General features: G+C 40.8%; 1 protein-coding gene across 3 annotated transcripts in view; it reads left to right on the top strand.

The window, feature by feature from the left end:
- TAFA2 (TAFA chemokine like family member 2) overlaps positions 1-22,483 on the top strand; it is a 317,169-nt gene that overhangs the window by 263,199 nt on the left and 31,487 nt on the right. For all 3 annotated transcript variants that reach the window (XR_005747911.1, XM_040343926.1, XM_040343927.1), the window contains 2 exons: positions 16,215-16,367; positions 17,122-17,246. Coding sequence is in view for 2 of the 3 variants with exons in the window: in XM_040343926.1 (XP_040199860.1) it covers positions 16,215-16,367; positions 17,122-17,246 (278 nt within the window). In the remaining variant the exon portion in view is untranslated. The remainder of the gene's footprint in view (positions 1-16,214; positions 16,368-17,121; positions 17,247-22,483) is intronic.

Raw genomic sequence — 22,483 nt, 5'->3', positions numbered from 1 at the left:
TGTCATTCCGGGGCTGTCTCCAGTGGAGACAGGTGATGCGTGCGCTGGATGGACATCTCATCGCTGAATCCTGGACCTGGATGAAAAGGAGATCTTCTCATTGCTGGTCCCCGGAGAGGAGATCACCCATCGCAGGATACCGACAGCGTTGGAGCGGAAAACCGAGAGTGGATTACCACCATCTTTTTATCCCCCCTTTTTTCATCACCTACCACCCAGGATCCAATAATTCCAAGACAGATGTTTTCTTCCATTTTGAACCTTGTTCTAGGGATTATTCAGAACCCCACAGATCGTACTTTACCCTAATTTGTTGGTTTCTATATATGAAGCAAAGTCTCATGCTTCAAACTTCCTACCCGTGGGAAAGTTGTTTGTACCATTACACCTCAGGCTCTAGGTCCTATCAGAAGCTCACTCCATGTTGACCAGACAGCCCAGTATCACTAATTTTCTTTCTCTTGTCCCTTGCAACCTCTGGTGGTCTACCCTCTGAAAAGATGTCTATTCCTATGTTAATATTTGCTGCTTGTTCCAGGACCTTCCTCCAATTTACTTCCCTTGCAGTCCCCAAGATTCTCTGGACACATTTGGCTATGAATTTCATTGTAGACCTTCCTTCCACAAAAGGCCATATTATTATCTTTTTTACTGTGGACCGCTTCAGTAAAATGGCCAATTTTTTTCATAAAAAAATAAAAAATAAAAAATTAATTATTTGCGAATGTCTCAACATTTGTGCAAGAGCAACACATAATTCCTGTAATGTTTGTAATATGTGTGTAAAAATGTCCTTGTTGCCTTTTACTGGGCAAATGTAACAACCCTTGACATGTGATCGTAAGAAAAAATAGCTTAAGAACATTCGATCATGAAAGTTAATAGGCTAAGAACATTTGACCTGCAGGGACATAATATGAAGAGACATCTGTACTGTGTGCTGTCTATTGAGAATCCTGTGTGAATGACTGAATGAACGGGTGTTCACTTTAATAAACTTCCAGCTGCAGACGGGCACACGAGTGAGTGCAATAATAAGTCCTTAGTAGTTTTGTTTCTGACAGCCAACTGGAATGGTCCACTGCCCTACCCATGGCTGAGTTTGCATAATTTATATGAGAATTCCAAAGGTTTTTAATGTTTCTCTGCTAAAGCCAGTTCATTAGGATAACAATGTTACTTCTCAGCTGCCCTGATTGTCAATGGTCCAAATCTTGGCTCTAGGATAATGAGGAACTCCATTTAGTATTTCGTCCAGTGGAAAGATTTTGACGCTGAAGAAAATTCTTGGGTTTATGTCCATGCATACAGATCTGTGAACAACTTTTACCATCGTAATATTGACAAACCAGCCCCAAAAGGTCTGGCGTGAGGGAAGGGTGAGGTGGGGTTGGGGTAATGTTACGAGAGCTGCTTCTGCCACTTCTTTGAAGCCAGTAAAAGTTGACAACTGGGGATGAGTGTAGAGACACTAATGTAACCAGAAATGTACACAGAGACATACTTAGCATACTTGATGCATCCAGAAACATGTGCAGATGCAAAATCAATACCTTACTGATGAAACCAGAAATGGGTGTAGATACTCATAGTACAGGTCCAGAAACTCATGCAGACACAGAATACTGTAAATACTGCATTTATGTGACTAGAAATGCACACAGAGACACAATACCTGCTACACATAAACAAGCAGAAATACAGATACACAATCAGTGTTGATGCAACCAGAAAAATGCACAGAGACATAATCAGTACTGATTGCCTCATAGGAACATTACATTTTACAGACACTGTACCACTAGGATCTTTCATTTCTCTCCACATTCACCTCAGTTCAAGCTAGTTGAAATAATAATTTGCAGAAAGGAGCAGCTATCCCACAACCACTATGCTGGCTAAAAACACTTTTCCATAAATGTTTGCATCTCTTCAGCACAGTGACACAGCATACTAGGAATGCGGTTATTGTATGCAAGGGAGGGGGTTTATCAGCGGCAATGTTATGTGCAAGGGTGGAGGTGATGAGTCGATGACTATAGTAAGATTTGGCGGATGCACACAACAAAATATTACCTCTTCCTCCTGTATGTTATTGCAAACAGGAGAATGGGTGATGGGATTTTAACTGCAACAAAGTTGTGAGCCAGGCAGCAGTTGTAATTAGAAGAAGGGTGTTGCATATCAATGCAAGCACAATGCAGAAGACCTGACCTTGTAGTGACAAGATCCATGCCCAGCATGAAGAAAACACACACACACACATACATATATACTATCTATCTATCTTTATAGATAGATAGATAGATAGATAGATAGATAGATAGATAGATAGATAGATAGATAGACATACCATTTATTATTGGGACCTAGGGAATCTAGAGAAGGATTTTTTCATTTAAATTATATATATATATATATATATATATATATATATATATATATATATATATATATATATATATATATATATATATATATATATATATATATATATATATATATATATATATATATATATATATATATATATATATATTTATTTATTTATTTATTTAAAAATACAATCCTTCTATAGATTCCCTAGGTCCTAATAATAATGATCTGGTTAACAACTGCGTTTACTTGCAAGCCTCAAATGCTTACAGAAATAAACACAGCGATGCAATGTCATTTGGATTTTTAGCGAGTGCAAACCTTTGAAAAAGTCACCTGCTGTCATACTGATTTGTGCCCTCACCATACTGACCTGATCTTATCTTAATGATGTGCTAACAGTTTACACAATCCAATTTATTGCCCTGGCTTGCTTCACAATGCAGTATTGAAAAGGGTATAAAGCTCTCATAAAGTAAATCAGATACATTATTTTTGAGTTGTACTATTCCACTACATTAAATAAAAATATTACTAATGTGATATAAATTTAGTTGGCAGGCTTTGATGATATATATATAGGGTTAAATATCTGGATCAGGATAGAAAGGGCTATTAGAAATGGCAGTGCGTTGCAAATTATAGAAGATATCCTATACCTGCCAAGAGGGGTATCAGATCATTCACCAATGGTGCTTACATTGAACCTAGGGGGGAAAAGAGTTCAGAGGGAGTGGAAAATAAGTCCATACTGGTTCGAATCAATAAAAAAAACAGATGGGTTGTCCAATACGTTTTGACTGCATTGCTTTGGTTGTTTTTTGGATTTTATTTGTACAATAAAGAAATTTTTTGGAGTGCGGCAGTCCAGGATCTTCTTCTATCCAATGTACCTGTGCATAGCCAGCACCCTTTTGGTTTAGTGGGAGGGAAGCAAAGCCAAGGGATCAACAGTTTTTAGAGTGGTATTATCTCTCACCCGAAAATAACTATGTAACAGACCCATCTCCAGGGAAAAAAAATATGGCTAGATAAACAACAAAAATATAAATTAGCAATTATACGGAAAGTTAAGACTAGACGACTCCTCCAGCGGCAATACTCCTTTTGGAGAGGACGACAGCGTGGGAAAAATTCTGGCGCAATTAGTGAAGTCCAATTCCCCCCCTCCACCATCTCTACTATTTGGTTAATAGGAGGAGAGATTACATCTCTCACTGCGAGATAGTGGATACATTCAGGGCATTTTATAAAAAACTTTATACATCACAGAAGTTGGGGTAGGAGGGAGCAATGGAGGATTTCTTGGGAAAATTGGAGATACCAACCATTATGCAAGGGGAATGAGATTAATTGGAAACCCCAATAACTCTTGTAGAACTTCAACAGGCAGTAGCTGGTATGCGTCAGCACCATTCTGTATCGGCTTACGCAAACAACATAAACAACGTGAAATTAGACGGCTGTCCGACGTCCATACTTAACATTGGCTGCGCCATCTTTTTGGTGGTTTATCTTAACGCCTGAAAACGTCTTACGTAAACGGCGTATCTTACAAGCGACGGTCGTGCGTACGTTCGTGAATAGGCGTATCTTGATCATTTACATATTCTCAACGTAAATCGACGTACACGCCCCTAGCGGCCAGCGTAAATTTGCAGCTAAGATACGATGGCGTAGGAGACTTACGCCGGTCGTATCTTAGCAACAGAGAAGCGTATCTCAATTTGAGCATACCGCTTACAGATACGACGGCGCGGATTCGAACTTACGACGGCGTATCTACTGATACGCCGTCGTAAGTCTTTAGGAATCTAGCCCAATAAGTATAGTGGAGGAATTCGGTAGATTTACAGGATTAGAGATAAATTGGGAGAAATCTGAGCTTTTACCGGTGGTCCCTATCAGTGACTCAAGGATACCAGGAATGCCACAACTGGCGGTAGTGGACACACTGAGATACTTGGGGATATTCTTGACAAAAGATCCCAACCAATATATAAGTACAAATTTAATACCACTATTGACCAAATGGAAACAAAAAAATTATATTTGGAAACGGTTTCCCTTGTCGGTAGCAGGTAGATGCAGTTTAAATAAAATGATCTGGTTGCCACAACTATTGTACCTATTGCATAACTCTCCAGTTTGGATATGCAAGAAATGGTTCAACAAAATTGAAACCCTCTTCAGAGAGTTAATATGGAAAGGGGGGCAAGCTAGGATCCGACTTCGAACAATGCAGCTGCCGACAGGGGAAGGAGGCCTGGCAGTACCTTACACCGAGAGTTATTATCTATTGGCACAGCTTCAACATTTAATTAAATGTGACATTCCGGGAGACAGTACTCCTAATGGGAGAATAATGCTATCTGGCGCTTTGCACAACACAATTATCGATGCGTTAGAGGCGGACTCTTTCTGTCAAAGGAACCCAACAATAAAAATGATAATCAAAACATGGAAAACAGTTAAAAAACAGATAGGATACACTGGGTTAACTGAATATACCCCTCATTGGAACAATAGGAATTTGTAGGAAGTTCTCCTGATAGGAAAGGTTAGAGAATGGGAAGTACACGGCATTAAAAGATTTAGACAGTTGTATGATGGTAATAATCTAAAAAGAAAGAGATTTGAGACAGGAATTTAATATACCACAACACTCATTTTACACTTATCTACAGGTGGGACATGCCCTTGAAGCTCAATTCAGGACACAAGCCTTATGCCGCGTACACACCATCACTTTATGTGATGAAAAAAAATGACGTTTTTAAAAACGTCACTTTAATTGACCGTGTGTGGGGGAAAACGTCGTTTTATGTCTTGTAAAAAACGACAGAAAAAAATTGAAGCATGCTTCAATTTTATGTGTCGTTTTTCAAAAGTGCACTTTTTACTTCACAGAAATTGACCGTGTGTAGCAAAAAACGTCGTTTTCTAAGACGTTTTTTCATCCACGCATGCCCAGAAGCAAGCTTCAATGGTAAAACGTGGTGGAACGTAACCTCACTTTGCAAGATCATTGTGAGAAAACGATGGTGTGTAGGCAACTTCGTCTTAGAAAATTGAAGTTTCAAAAACGTCATTTTTTACTTCACAGAAAGTGTCGTTTTTTTTCATCACATAAAGTGATGGTGTGTACGGGGCATTAGGCCGAGTACTCACGAGCAAACATGTCCGTTCGAAATGTCCGACGGGCTGTTTCCGGCGTACAAGGCTGTTTTTTCATTTGGCCCGCTGGCTTGTACACACCAGCGGACGATATTTCCCTGCGGACCTGAACGCGTGCACGTAATCCACGTTTGACGTCACTATAAAGGGAAAGGCCAAAGTCAATGGCGACGCCCTCTGTTCCGCTTTTGCTAGTTACGGCTTTGCTCGTGTTAGTGAAGGTTTGGTTAGAGCTGATTCGCGCTTCTCGGTCTCCAGGCTTTAGCAGGTAGTATTTTCTCGTTCAGTGCGTGTGCTTGTGGGTACGTAGTTGGCATTCGGGTACAGGCGTGCAGTTCGTTCTGCTTAGCAGATTCGTACTGTGCGTTCGTATCTGTGTGTCGTGCGTTCTTTGCAGGTACCGCTGGATTTGATTGTGCTTTCTGTTGGAGTGTGTTCTTGACTGACCAGCCGGCCGGTTTGAAGCCATGATGGAGCAGCAGCGTCAATTTTCGCGAGTTGGTGCTGTTTATGGGATGGCTGCTGGATATGTTCATTATTCCAGTACTTTGGCCAGAAACAGGGGGCGGAGGCGTTTCTGGACCAAGAATTGGTTGCGCCAGCGTGACCAGTTCTCACATATGCCTCTGCTTAGGGAACTCCAGGAGAATAATCCTAATGACTATAGGAATTTTCTCCGCATGACGGACCCCGTATTCAACAGTCTGCTGGATCTTCTGTCCCCCTATATCACGAGGCAGGACACTGTGATGCGCCAAGCCATCACGGCCGAGCAGAGGCTTATTGCCACGTTGCGGTACCTGGCGACTGGGAGGAGCCTGCAGGACCTCAAGTTCTCGACAGGCATCTCTCCGCAGGCGCTTGGGGTCATCATACCGGACACGTGTGCTGCCATCATTAAAGTTATGCACGAGGAGTATATGAAGGTAAGTTTCCTCATTTTAACCTCACAATGTGTCTTTAATAATGTGGCAAACTAACTTTTTATTTTATTTCCCAGATATGCTGTGTGTTTAACTAACGTTCCCTTTTCTCACTATGCATGTTGATATCAGCTTTTACATGTTCTTTTTATTTTGGCCTACCTGCATATTTTGATCTTACCCAATATTAACCTGTCCAGCATGCTATCTTCGGGCCAACCCCCACCATGCCACTTTTTTTTTTTTTTTTCTAAAAACAGTTTTAACACCCCCCACCCCCCCTTCAAAGTGTTTTTGTCCCCATCAGAGGGCTGTGGAGTCTCTTATTAATTAAGTGGGCCTATATATTTGTGCCCCGAAATTCTCCCTTCATAATTTGCAAATGCTATTTTAAAAATGTAAAGTTGCACAAGGATGCTTGTAGGATTATGTTTGCAATGTTTATGTGCCAAAGTACTAAATCTCTTTTTTTGTTTGTCCCCACAGCTACCCTCCACACCACAGGAATGGCAGTCTGTGGCTTCCCAATTTGCCGAGCGGTGGGATTTTCCTAACTGCGGTGGAGCAATAGATGGGAAACACGTCCGCATTGTGCCCCCACCCCACTCGGGGTCCTACTATTATAATTACAAGGGTTATCATAGTATCGTGTTGATGGCGGTGGTGTCGGCACAGTATGAGTTTCTATATGTGGACGTGGGGAAGAACGGCCGGATGTCAGATGGGGGAGTGTTCGCACGGACTGATTTCTATGATCGTCTCCAAACTGGTGGTCTGGCATTGCCACCAGATGAAGATAATGTGGAAGGACTTCCGTTTGTGTTCCTAGCGGACGAGGCTTTCGGCCTTGGACCTCACCTAATGCGGCCTTTTCCCCAGAGGACCCTCACCTTAGAGAGGAGTGTGTTTAATTTTCGGTTGTCCAGGGCTCGGAGGGTAGTCGAGAATGCCTTTGGGATCCTCAGCAACCGGTTCCGCCTGTTCCTGACATCGATACATTTGGCGGAATATAAATTGAACACCATTATATTTGCCTGCTGCATTTTGCACAATTTTCTACGCAGGCACTCCCAGACGTACCTAGCCTCCATGGGCTCTGAGGCAGGACTACCCTCAGAGAACATTCCTGGCCTGGACACTGGTCGCGCTGGCTTGGCCCCCCAATCTGCTCGTGAGGTACGCGACAAATATGTTGAGTACTTCATGGGTCGGGGGGCCATTGCTATGCCAGATCATATTTCTTTCTAATTCGGCCCCCAAAGAAAGGAATATTCTCACAACTAATAAATAATTAGACCATTGGACTTTATACAGTTGTTTGTCATTACTGCTTTTTCTCTATTTTTCTGTCTTCCAGGTTATCTCCAAAAATAGTGCACTTCTAGTGCCAAATTTACTTACTCAGATGTATTAACTAACCACATTTGCACATTATTCACTCATCTACAAACTGGGTATTCAGTCTAGAAATAAGAAGCCACTCATTTTTCTGCTTTTGATGTCTCATATTTTTTTTTTTATTTTATTCATTTTTTAACAAGAAATGTGTATTTTTAGGCAGAAAACATTTCCTGCAAATTCTTGAGACAAAATATTGGCTTTTAATTATTTATTTTTTTGTCTTTATTGACAGTGATTATCAATAATAATGATCGAAACACAATGTAAGAATAATTTCACTGAAACTATACGCAAGAATTTTTGGGCTTGTCATTTGTTTGTGTCTAATTTTTTCAACAAGATTTTAACACAACACAAAAATTTTTGAATTTTTTACCAAAATTAGTTAACTTCTTTCTTTAGGTGAGATTTATTGTTCGTTTTGTGATCTGAAACTGGAAACATTTACAAACCAAAAAAGATCAACACCAAACAAAAATTTAAAAAAATAACAGCAGTCAGTCATATGGATGGTGTGCTTTCACACTGGAACACGCCAAAATTTCTAAATGCACACATTCAGTGCAAACTCGCCAAATGTCATTGGTTAAACAGACAAATGGCCACATGTGCTATCTGACATCATGGGTGATCAATGTCTGTGTTTTGTGGGAGCAAACCCTTCCTCTCAACTACTTGAGGATCGAGGAGGGGTTTGTACCCACAAAGCACAGACAATAGATAGTCTGTGATGGCAGCTAGCACATATTGGCACACTGTGTGTGCATTTAGAAATTTTGGCGTATTATAAAGTACAAAAATTAAAAAGGGTTTTGTGGGCGGGGGATGGGCGGGGGATGGGCTTCTGTGGTTCAGTCTTTGACACGGCCCATCATGTCCATGATATTTTTGTAATTTTGGTTGATGACTAGCATCCTTTGTCGCATGTTCTCCATTTCCGTGCTACACTCTGAAATGACATTTCGCACATTCTGCTCCATGACTAGCATCCTTTCCTGCATAATGTCCATTTCCGTGCTGCACTCCATTAGTTGCTGTATAATGATAGAAGCACTTGCACGTGAAAAATGTGCTACTCCATCTTCATCCCCTAAAAATAAACAAATTGGCATTCAAAATATGTAAATAATTTCCAGCCTATCTGCATATGTTTGGCCCTATTAATATAGGGGTGACACTGACCTGATGGCCTGATAATTTCCACATCCCCAATTTCTTCATCTTCTATCACTCCTCCTTCTTCCACCACCTCCCCATCATCTTCTATCACTCCTCCTTCTTCCACCACCTCCCCATCATCTTCGACTCCTCCTTCATCCATCAATCCACCTTCTTGCAATTCGCCAAATTGTTCTTCCGCCACTTGCCCTTCATCTGATATAAATTCTAAGTCCAAAATAACTTCTTCCTCCTCTCTTCCTTCCTCCTTTCTTCCTTCCTCTTCTCCTTCCACATCCTCTTCTCCTTCCACATCCTCTTCTCCTTCCACATCCTCTTCTCCTTCCACATCCTCTTCTCCTTCCACATCCTCCTCTCTTCCTTCCCCAGCCTCCTCCTGCTCAACATGTGGAGGTGTTTGATTTTCCGGGTGTCTGGCCCTCTCTGCCTCCTCCAATTGCTGGCGTCTTCTTTCCCCTATAAGAAATAATAAAAAAAAAAAGGTATACTCATCAGCACACAGATATTGGATATCATAAATCGCACACATTGCATAGACGATACATTTATGATGATTTTTGGTTGTTTATTCTTTCAGCAATCCTCCATTTTTGGCGTAGTTCTAGGCCAAGCTCTGATCCTGCCCCTTTTTTGCAAAGAAGTGACACAAATGGATGTCACCCCAAAACATTAATTCTCGTCGACCCTCCAAATAAATATACTTAGATTTTTGAGACACAGGTGCTTTGCATTTCAAGATGTTAAAACATCAGCTTTATTTGCATTTTGGAGAATGAATCTTGTTTGCCTGTCACATTCACTCAATTTAATTTCTGTGATTTTGCTAGTCAACAATGTTGGAAAACCAAGTTTGGGGCCAGTCAGCCATGTCCAGGTGTGTTGTTCCTGGAGTAACGTCACATTTTTGCTAAACAATGTCATATTACGCGTGTTTACTATTTCACAAAATTTGTTTAAGGTTGTTATTTGACATAAACACAATACAGTATCTACACGTGTTCAAAAGTACAAGCAGGCCAAGGAGGCAGATGTGAAAAAATACATGTCAACACATTATTGCAGACATTTCCCCCCCCCCTTAAATAATATGGACTTACTTTTACGCAGAATTTTTAGTATCTTCTTCATGTGATGTGGCTCCCTCAATTTTAAATCGGACCAACGCTTCCGTAGTTGCTCCTTTGACCTGGTGACACCAAACATTCTCCTCATTCTCCTTGCCACCTTGTCCATTATGTGTGACTTCCTACGGTTCGGTGTTTTGTAGGGCCCACATTCACCATCATAATCCTTCCTCCTCATGATGTAAACCAACTCCACCATTTCTTCGAACGCCATATTAGTGGCTTTATATCTTTTAGGCCTGGATCGGGACGGTCCAGCCTCTGTCCCTTCACTTGCGCCATGAGAGCTCCGTGCCCGCTCGTGTGACATCGCCATCTTTCCTTCCCACATAGATTAGGGGCGTGGAAACGAGGAAATGTCCCGTCAGGGGCGGAGATGAGGGCGGGGATTATTGCATATGCGGAGTGTCGCGAATGCCAACAACGTATTGACGTACGTTACGCGGAGAATATTCGCGCGATTCCAGAACCTACACAGTTAACGCCATATTTACTTTTTCAATTGATTAGGGGCATGGCAAAGGTGACGAGGGCGGCGTTTCATACATACGCGGAGTGTATAAAAGGCGCTTGACGTGATTACGTAGGTTACGTGTTAATTCAGCGAGCGGAAGAAACGAGGATTGTGAGAGAGGCAGGTAAGAAATTTAAACATGGGATCAGCAGCGGGCTCTAAAATGTAGAGCAATGGGATGGGGGTTTGGTCTGTTGGTTGCACAGTTTTATTAAGCTATTATGTCTCTTGGATACCAGAATGTGATTTTCATACCCAAATGCTTTTGTAGACATCACAAAATAGAGAGATCAAAAATGCTGTGACTCATTATCAATTATGTAGGGTGTATTCAGATCAGGCCAAGTATTGTTCTGTGTTGGTTGGACAGAGGTCATTAGGAAGTTTCTTTCATGTAATCAATGCTGAGGGGCAGGATATCTACACATGCAATAGTGGCTTGATGAATGCTGTCATTTGTAATAATTGTGTATGGTTGTAGATTTATATTATTTCCTGCAATGTAACCAAAGGGGCGGCATGTATAAAAAAAATGTTAGCTAAAACCAACCAATGGGGCAGAGCTGGCCAGCATTTTCTAAACAAGAGACACTGTGTTTGTATTTCTATATAGGTACTACTTTTTAAACAACATATTCTATCAATGTAAATGCTGAGGCTTTTTTTAATTGTGTTTTTGGTTTCTTTTTATTTTTTCAATCTAGAAAAAAAAAGAGTAAATCCTAATTTCCCAATGGATCTCCTGCAGAGCCAAGACATTATCCAGCATTTGCTGGATAAATTCAGGGAAATGCCCATCCTGTGGGATTCAAAGCAGGACCATTATCATAACAAGGACGTACGAGCGGCAGCACTTGAACAGCTAGCAGCATACATGAGGACATGGGTGCCAGAATGCAGTGCCAACATGGTGAAGGATAAACTTGCCAACCTCAGGGGCACATATAGGAGAGCGTACAAAGCTCACCAAAAGCAGCTAAGATCTGGAGCAGCAGCAAGACCACCAAAGGAACCCAAGCTGTGGTATTACAACCAGATGTCATTTTTGCGGGATCAACTGGAAGGCAGGGCATCAATGTCAAGTCTGAATCCCAACCTTTCCTCCACGCTACCTCCCAGCGGGACTTCCCCAGATCACCACAGCCCTGCAGAGTCGGATGAAGAGGGCCTGGCTGACAGAGAGGCAGATCTGCGCCTCTACGATGATGAGGTATAGTAGTTTCATAACTAGTTATGTAATAATCTTAATTATTGTTTGATTCTTGACTTGATATTGGTTAATAAAATACAAGCTGGGAAGTAAAAATCTAAAATCGTGGGCAAACAAATAGGTGTCAGGGATGACAACTGCAGGGGTCAGAGGGTGAGTCTGTTTTCAAGTTTAAATTCAAGGCAAAAAATAAGATTCAAGCATGAAAATGTGAGTGAGTATATTCCTAAATATATTACAACATGTCCCTTTTTTTTACACAGGAAGAAGAGACCAGCCAGGAGGTGGCAGATCCTCTCCTCACTGTCAGCCAGGACGAAGGGGTCAGTGGCAGCCAGGAGGAGGCCGGGCCCAGTGGCGTTCAGCAGCTCCCCAGGACAAGCACCACCAGCCAGGCTCCTCCCCTTTATATTAGGCCACCAGGCCGTAAGAAGAAATTGGGGGCAGTGGAGGAAGCCAGCCTGAAAATGATTCAGGAGGCGAGTGCCATCATGAGGGCCCCCCTCAACCCCACTGAGGCCTACAGTGCCTCCGTGGCACATGACCTCAATAAAGGCACGGAGGAGCAGAGGCAATTGGCCAAGGGCATCATCAACCAGGCCCTTTGGTGGATGCAGAGGGAGCTGCTGACCCCAGACACTGGGCTATGTGACCCGGCCCGGCTTGCTGAACATCATACTCCTGCTGCCACATCATCCCCACCTGCAAGGGCCCAGGGAAGACCCGCTGGAAGGCAGCCTGGAAGGAAGGTTGCAAGGAAGAGGAGACGTTGATGCCCTGCCTTCCATTTGATCCCCCACAAATGGCATCTTGTTTGGACTACCACAGCTTGGGTTCCTTTGGTTATGTGCTGCTGCTTCAGATTTTATTTTGTGTGCTTCCTGAGGTTGGCTAGTTTATCCTTCACCATGTTTGAAATGCAAGTTTGCATGTATGTTGCTAGCTGTTCAAGTGCTGCCATTCTGTTTTTGATCCTTTTTATAATTTGCTCAAATAAAAGCCTTTTTGTTGATTTGAAAAACGTGCCTATTGTTTGTAATACTGTGGGTATTATTTTAGGCATCAAACATTACAAACAAATAAAATGTTTAATCTAAACTATTCACTAACTCATGTGGGGGGGGGGGGGTCATTTGGTGTGCCAACATGGTAGACAATTTAAACAACCTTCAAAAAAATCATGTTAAATATACAAACAAAAGCTAAATCAAAACTATTTCCTATTAAAATATTCTAAATGGTGACATAACTATAAACACCTAAAGAAAGTGGGAAAGATAACCATTAAACATTAAAAGCAAAAAATTTGAAATGTGGAGGACCACTAAAAATATGATACGTCGGGCCAATAAAAGTTTGCAAAAATCTTACTACATCACAGCTAACAAATGTCACTTTTCAGTATGGAACAACTCAGTTGAAATAACATGAGCTAAATAACTGATTAGTTATAGCAAGAGAAGAATGAATAAAACGACGGCATCAAGCATTGGTTATTGTGTGTTTTGCTTCAGTGTTCTATTGCTAGAATTAATCTTTCTATTGACGAATGTGCCATATCCCAAAGAAACGTGAGTTTTACCTGAACGAGCGCTCCCGTGGCCTCATTTAGTCTGAGCATGCGCGGGGTTTTTGTACGTTGGTTTTGTGTACTCACCACCAAACATGTACGTTCGGACAGGATTTGAGCGGACGGTTTTAAAACAAGTTTGGAAATAAATGTCTGCTGAAAAACGGCCCGGCGGGCAAATGTACGGTGAAATTCTGTACGCTCGTAACTACACACGACCAAACATGTATGCTGAAACTGGTCCGCGGGCCAGTTTCAGCAAACATGTTTGGTCGTGAGTATGGGGCCTAAGAGTGAAATAAAACTCCTCTCTTCCAAAACATACTTCGGGCAGGTACAACTAAGGGACTTATATCCGAACTATACGGACAAATACACAAAAGAGTTAACACCGGATCGAACCTCTGTAAGGACAGAGAGAGATGGGAAGAGGATATAGGACAAATATCACAGGAGCAGTGGAGGAGAATCCTGGAGATGGGACCGATGGTATCGGTGTCGCCCCCCCAGAAGGTATCCCATCAGATGCTGATATACAGAGCTTACTATACCCCAAGTGACTGTTTAAAGCGGTTGTATAGTCATTTTTTGGACGTTTACCTACAGGTAAGCCTATAATAAGACTTACCTGTAGGTAAAAAGAATATCTCCTAAACCTGTACAGTTTAGGAGATATTCCCCTTGCAATGAGCCGCTGACTCATATTAAGTAAGTATTTCATAATGAGCTAGTATGCGGTGCATACTAGCTCATTATGCCTTTTGCCTTACAGGTGTAGGGGGAAAAAAAGTGTCAGCGGGTATACAACCGCTTTAAGTACGGTAGAAGACCAGATGACAAATGCCCTAGATGCCAGGAGACTGGAGATCTCATATATATGGTATGGAGATGCCCAAAGTTGTTTTGATATTGGGAGGGAGTGCTTAACACTGTGGGTGAGATATTTGGTATAACCTTGGAGATGGAGGTTGGACTTTGTATACTGGGATATAGGAAGGAATTGAAGGAGAGGAAGAGCACCACAGGTGCAATTTTAAGATGTTTATTCCAAGCCAGAAAAATTATAGCAATGAGATGGCAGTCAACGACACCCCCGGCAGTGAGGGACTGGATTTGAGTAGTAAATGAGACCATCTGTAAAGAAAGAGTAGTTTATATAAAAGGAGGATATCTCAAGGAATTTGAGAGGTTTCAGAGGCCCTGGCTGGAAAAAAACAGGTTCCCCTCTTTAGATTGGAAAGTATACAGTAGGATTGGAGAACTAAAAAAAATAGAGCATTGAATATGGAATCTGCATACTAGACAATTTAGTTGTAACATGTTTGTTTTTTATTTGTTTTATTTAATAAGTGAAGCTATGTGAAATTAAAGAAATGGTTGAGTGAAACAATCTATGAATTTAAAACACATTGAGATTAAGTGACTATTAATAGGAGGGGGGGGGGGGGGAAGAGGGGGAAGGGGATAATAAGTATTGTCATTCACATCATATTGGAATTAGGGAGAACATATGGGATAAACATGTTTTTTTCAAATCTTTCACAATAAAAAAAACAGGAAATAAAAATATATTCATATAGCCTAACAAACTAAAGTCTTATACATCTTGAAAATATATGTATATATGCAGTATATATACATTAGCGTAGACTACAAACGCTAAAAGGTATAATGTGTGAAACAGAGACATCTCCGAAATAAAACAAATGCTCTGAGATTAAGGGGGAAAAACACCCAAGAACTCAAATGATTGACCTACTGTACTCCTTAGAACTTAATGTAGCCCTAAAACTGGTACCCTAATGATGACACTGTAAACTTATTTATAAAGTATATGTAAACCCTTCTCATTACTCATGCATATATCTTAGGAAGGCAAAGTCATAAATCGCATCAATAAAAGTAGCAGAAACTATTTAGGTTAATGATCCAGATCACATGATTGTTTTTCTTCTCTACACTGCATGGCCCCAGTCTGTGGGCGGTCAAAGCCAGAGCAGGCCACATTTCCTAGTGATGTTTTTGCTATTTATTCCCATCCAATAACGTGGCCTCAGCTTAGTAAAAAAAATGGTTCGTAACATAATATACTTTTGGGATTGACTAACCGTTGAAGCCCCTGGGTGTAAAATTAAACTATTCTGTTCTGCCTCTGTCTCTTACCGAGGAGCTCTTGATAATCACCTATCTACCCACTCTGTCTGTGATGTGGGTATGTAGGAGATGAATATAACAGGACAAGGCTCCAAGAGCATAGGTCTGTGCACATGGCTGGTAGTGCCGTAGAAGCTAGATCAGCCTAGAGAGTGTTGCCACTAAAATAGAGAAAATACAAACAACCGGCAGGATCACCAGGTATTTTCCATTTACTACAATGATTTTGCAGCTGCCAATCAGCACACATCAAAAGGCAATTTTGTTTGGGAGTGTCTTATAATGAAATGAGTTGGTTTACTTTTTCATAACATAAAACCTAACCTACACTAAATCCTTTCACTGAATTAGTCCTTGTTCTGTATTGTCAATTTGCCCCAGGCTAGAAGCAGTTGTGCTGAATCTTCACAATTTTACTCACAGTCCATGGATGGCTGCTCAGGACTTGGTTCCTCGTGTCTACAAAAACAACATTTTCAATAATTTCTTTCTAAATAAATGCACTGCGGTGAATTTAAAGCCGTGGGTGTTACTTTGTGACTAATGCTGTCAGTATTGTTAACATTTTCATAATTTAACTCCACAGCCCAGCATGTCAGAACTGGAACATGTGAAGTTGTGGCTCTCCACAAATGCTGCAATAAGAACAAAATAGAAGAAAGATCACAAACAGTAAAGTGCTCGTGTTTCCCAGGACAAGTAGCAGGAACAACAAGAGCTACTCCTTCCTGTGTTGATGGTATGTCAGTCAACTTTATAAAATAGTTTATAAAAACGAAATTTCCAAATATTGAAATTGAAAACACCTAGAAATTCTTATGTCCCTCAAATCTTCAGTGGTAAGATTCGGGAGTTCTCAGGTGTGGTAACCTGGCAGGCAGTTTCACAAGTATTGCATTCTGAATATTACAACTATAGAATGGGATATCTTGGAGGAGTGAAACACCAAGATAAGTTAGAATAAAACTGTGATATGGTGGTCTCCTCATTAGTGTCCCAACGTAATATAAAAAGCCACAAGTTAACTAACTTCACTCCACCTATAATTTAATATCACTTTTGGCTAGGTTGGCCCCCTGAAGTTCATTTACAGGTTAAACATGTAATACAACTTTACAATAGAGCATACACCATTGATATCTACCCAGATGGTTTATGTAACGAGTGACACCTGAAGATTATTTCTACTTGCTGTTTTCTGTGAGGATGAGTTTATAATAATCAAGTTTGTTAATCAATACATTTATCCAAAAAGAAGTTCACAAATTTCAAATGTGCAATCCAATCTGTATGGTACAACCATTTTACCCTAAAATATATTTTGCTTAGTAAACAGATCTCTAAAAATAAACCAATTTACCTGTGTGCCCACAGCTATTTCAATCACCATTCTGTAGAATGGATTTTGGAATGTTTATTCACCTGTAAAAATAAGGTGAAAGAAATGTATACTTGTATCTTACAATAAGCACAATATTTCTTGGAATTTTCAGCATCTATCGTGGAACAGAAATGGTGGTGTCAGATGCAACCATGTCTTGAAGGAGAAGAATGTAAAGTTCTACCTGATCAAAAGGGATGGAGTTGTGCCTCGGGTAGTAAAGTGAAAACAACAAAGGTAAGTTGTAGGACAAATATAGATGTGTTGATTGAATGAAAGATGCCTTGCATCATAACAGCTTATCATTCTATGGAGAAAAACAAGAAACAATCCAATCATTCCAACACTTTTAATTTGGGGTTTCAAAATAGACCACCTGGTTAAAGGGTAACTGTAGTAAAATTAAATAGGTTGTGTGTCATAATCATATAATCTCGAACAATAACAAAGTGCTGAACAACTGCTTATACAATTCTTCATTAATGCACCTTTAAGTTAGAGATTATTTGTATTCTTTGTTATTTCAATGTGCTTAAAATTAGGTGACTAGCAACAAGAAGTAAAATCTATTAAAGTGGTTGTAAACCCACTTTTTTTACTTTTGCCTACAGGTAAGCCTATAATAAGGCTCACCTGTAGGTATAAAGAATATCTCCTAAACCTGTACGGTTTAGGAGATATTCCCCTCGCAATGCGCCGCTGATTGCAGCGGCGCATGCGCAGGGGGATCCTCGGCTGAAGGGCCGGCCCGGCCGACCCATGCCGGATTGAAATCTTCCGTGCGCATGCGAGGGAGTGACGTCATCGCCGCTCCAGCCAATCGGCGATACCCGGAAGACATGCTCGGCTTGGCGTGGACCAGGTAAGTTCCCTACCTCGTTCCGAGGTAAGTATTTCATAATGAGCTAATATGCGATGCATACTAGCTCATTATGGCTTTTGCCTTGAAGGGTTAAAAAAAAAATGTATATGCGGGTTTACAACCGCTTTAAGTTAAAGATTATAATTGCCTGTGTAGCCCTATCCTTATATTTCTATGCAGAGATATCATAACTGACTAGGTTTTGAAATAAATATAGCTTCTTTTTATACCCCCATATACTTTCCTAAATAGAGCTGCTTTAGTGAGGTCATTGAAGGTAATATTTACAAAATGAAGATCGCAATCAATAGAATATCACTTAGCTCCCATTATATGGGCACTGTTTGGGGAGTCTATACATTAGTAATTTATCAGGGCATAGATCGCAGGACTGCATTATTAGAACTAGTTTCATTATCTGTCATAGCTCATTTTTTATGTTCTTGTTGCTCTTTGCAGACAATCAGTTTTTGGCTTATCTTACTATTGCAGTATTATGGTTTTTATTATGGTTTCTTAGTTGTTAAGTATTTGGCTATGCAGTGAAGTTTTAATTGCATTCTTTGTTAGGAATACACAACCCAGTTTAATAAGTGTGAATCTGTTTTAATCTACAAGAACTAATGTATTACAGTATATGCTATATTTTTGTGAACATGAATTCTTGTTCACCTAAACCATTTTTATTGTGTACACTCCACCTTGAATTGTATTAAGTTCTATATGTTGTATACATAATACCAAATAAGCCAGGAGGTCCTCTTTAAAAAAATAATATATTTTATTAAATTATTTCAATTATTTTAGGGGCCTGAAGTTGAACTACTGTATATAGTACATACTACACACACATACATATTTGTTTTTCATTAGCAAACAAGGCTTACTATTGTAGGTACTGCCATAAAAAAAAATATCTTAAATAATAAAATGATCAGGGCAATTTTTACATGCCAGATTTGGACCTATTGATTCAGTAGTAAAACACAAATGCACAAATTTGCAGAACGATTTGAATTTGGATTGGTCGAAAAATCATTGACTGATTTGAATTCTGTGTGAGCAATAGATGGCTGTTAAAGTAATTGTAAAGTCTCATTTAAAAAACAAAAAACAAACATGTTATACTTACCTCCCCTGTGCAGTGGTTTTGCACAGGGCAGCCCAGATCCTCCTCTTCTGGGTCACTCTTTGCTGTTCCTGGCTGCTCCCTCCTATCGAGTGCCCCCACAGCAAGTAGCTTGCTATGGGGCACCTGAGCCAAGCTGCAGCTCTGTGTGTCCATTCGACCCCACCCCTCTCTCTCCTGATTGTCTAACCCACTTTGATTGATAGCTGCAGGAGCCAGTGGAGCCCCTGCTGCATCTCAACCAATCAGGAGGAAGAGTCAGAGATGGCCAAGGGACTTGTGGACATCGCTGAACAGAGATGGGGCTAAGGTAAGTATTAGTGGGTGCTGGGTAGGCTGCTACACACAGAATGCATTGAATGCATTAAGATAAAAAACCTTCTGCCTTTACAACTCCTTTATTGAGCGGGCTGTGAAGTCGGCAGCCATGTGCTTAACAACTGATGACCCTGATGACAGCTGAAATGTAAACTAAAGAATGCCGGCAATGAAAAATGCAGAAACAAAACAGCACAAGGCCTCCCCCAAAATCCATACCAGACCTAAGGGGATTATAATGGGAACACCACGCCAACATTTTTAAAAATCCATACCAAATCATAATATGAGTACGCAGTCCGCTATGCCAAGAAGAGGTAGATGAGCGAGCCCCCCTCTTCTGAACCTAACCAGGCCACATGCCCTCAACATGGGGGGTGCTTTGAGGTAGGGGGAGCCACCCAAGTACCTTGTCCCCATGTTGATGAGGGGATCTTCAATCCAACCCTGGTTCAGTGTTTGTGGGGCTGCGACCCACAGATACCGGTCCCCCCATGTGAATGAGTATTGGGTACATAGTACTCCTACTCATTCACCAAAAAAATGGAACAAGTTAAAAAACAAAAGGAGGGCCAGGATCTGGGGCCCCCTTCTTAAAGGGGGCCTCCAGATTCAGATAAGTCACCCCCCTGCACCCCCCAGCCACACGGCCAGGGTTGTGGAGAAGAGGCTCTTGTCCCCATCAACACAGAAACAAAGTGCTTTGGGGCATCCCCTGCCCCAAAGCACCCCCCCCCCCATGGTGAGGGCATATGGGCATACATTTCCTTTATTGAAAGACAGGAGAATGGGTGATGGGATTTTTTAAAATCAAAAAAAAAGTTTATTGAGGATAATATTCAAAATGGAGGTTACATACAGACAACGGGTGCAATGGGCACTGAACAGAGGAGTAAAACATCTGACATGTCAAATCTACAGTGAAAACAATCCCAATCTTTGTTGTTTGCTTCAAACCATAACACGTTAGGTTCACCTCAGGCATGTGTAGCGATCATACTTGGGGACTCGCTACTTCAATGTGGCGGAGAGCACAGCCGGCCTCCGACCATACAATAGGTGCATCTTACTGCTAGAGAATGTGTTCTCAGAGATTCCTGGTCAAACATTTATGACTGAACCGATCATGTCATTACAACCAGACCAGGGGAAAGATTAAAACTGAAACCTTATTGGATTTCAGAAGCCAAATGGGAGGCAATGCATCAGGAAGTGACAAAAAAATTGCGAACTGGGGGGAGTGATGAAGAAGTCAAATAACAATTGGTCCAGCCCCATTTGTATTAGTTTCTAAACCAAGTAGGAGTTGGCAATATTTCAATGGTTATCACTAAGTTTGACACATACATATGCTTTACATAAATAAATTAATAGATCATCTGGGAAAGGATCGACATGTGATGATGTTGGAACTGACCAATGGGGATTGGCAAATTCCCCTCTCAGAGCCAGACAAGGAAAAACATAATTTGCAACTCCCAATGGGGCCTTTCAGCATTAGAAGATGATATTTAGCTTACAGAATGCTCCTGCAACATTACAGTGGGTGATGGATAGGACGTTTCAGCCCAATCAAGTGTTGCTGCTTACCTAGACAACATGGTAATCCATGATACTGTAGGACACTTTAACCCCATCAAAAATGTGCTACTATTTATCTAGATGCGATATTCCATAGTTAACTACTGTATTTTTTGGCGTATAACACTCACTTTTTTACACTGAAAATAGAGGGTAAACTGTGCCTGCGTGTTATACGAAGGGGGTTGTGGAATGTTTTTTTCCTGACACTTCCCTCTTAAAGTTAGGGTGCGTGCTATACGTCTGTGCGTGTTATACGCAGATAAATACGGTACTTCAGTTCCGGAAGGATTTACCCCCTACCATTTTTTGAGATGCAGCACTGCACATATTTAACTGACAATTGCACGGTTGTGCGACGTTGTACTAAAAAAAAAATATGTCCTTTTCTACCCACAAATAGAGCTTTCTTTTGGTGGAATGTGATCACCTCTGCGTCCTTAATATTTTGCGCTATAAACAAAAATGAGTGTCAATTTTGAAAAAACACAATATTTTTTACCTTTTTTACTATAATAAATATTCAGATTAAAAAAAAAAAAAGTTTCCTCAGTTCAGGCCAATATGTAATCTTCTACATATTTTTGGTAAAAGAAATCTCAATAAGCGTATATATAGTTTGATTTGCACAAAAGTTATAGTGCCTACAAAATAGGTTATTGATTTATGGCATTTTTATTATTATTATTTATACTAGTAATGGTGGCAATCTGCAATTTTTAACGAGACTGTGACATTGTAGACAGAGTGGAAACTTTTGACACTCTTTTGAAACCATTGACATTTATACAGAGATCAGTGCTATAAATAGCCACTGATTACTGTATAAATGTCACTGGCAGGAAAGGGGTTAACACTAGATGGCGATCAAGGGCTTAAATGTGACTGTCTGTTCTAACCGCGGGGGGATATAACTGACTGGAGACCGATCGGTTTTCCTATATAGTAGAAACATACAATCTGTCTCCTCTCCCCTGACAGAATGTGAATTTGTGTGTTTACACACACAGATCCACCTTCCTGCTCTTTCATGAGTGGTCGCGAGTGCCTGGCGGCTGCAATGTCCACCGGGCACGTGCATCGGCTCCTTAGCTCTTACACCTATAGTGATTTGTGCAGGGGAGCCCTTCTGCCGCTGTCAAACGATGGAGGGCTGCCGGCATTTGGTTAAAATGGGGCCTCTCATTTGCCATGTGTTCAAGCTGTGTTAAACTTTATACAGTAAACAGGGTTTACAGCCAATTCTAAAAAGTGCACCAGTGCACTACAGGGCCAGAGAAGGCAAAAATATCTAAAGTATTTAACTCAGGATTATATAATAAGATTCCAGGTACAGTAAGTAAAGTGTAGGCATAAATAGGAGGCACCCCACCAACATGAAGCAAGTTCAAGCATTCTTAGGGAATAGGCTATTACCAACTATTAAAACAATAAAAACAGGTAGCTATCTGCGCTACTGAGAAAAGGTACTAATATTGGAAGATTGATTGATGAACAAATATAAAAATATAAAAAGTCCACATGCGGCGCAATCAAAAAGTAACAGTCTTTGAATGTATTAAAAGAGGAAAAGATGATAATCCC

The sequence above is a fragment of the Rana temporaria genome, chromosome 3, assembly GCF_905171775.1.
Source record: "Rana temporaria chromosome 3, aRanTem1.1, whole genome shotgun sequence".
NCBI lineage: Eukaryota > Metazoa > Chordata > Amphibia > Anura > Ranidae > Rana > Rana temporaria.
Note: the sequence above shows the minus strand (reverse complement) of the source record. Positions and strands in the feature narration are given on the sequence as shown.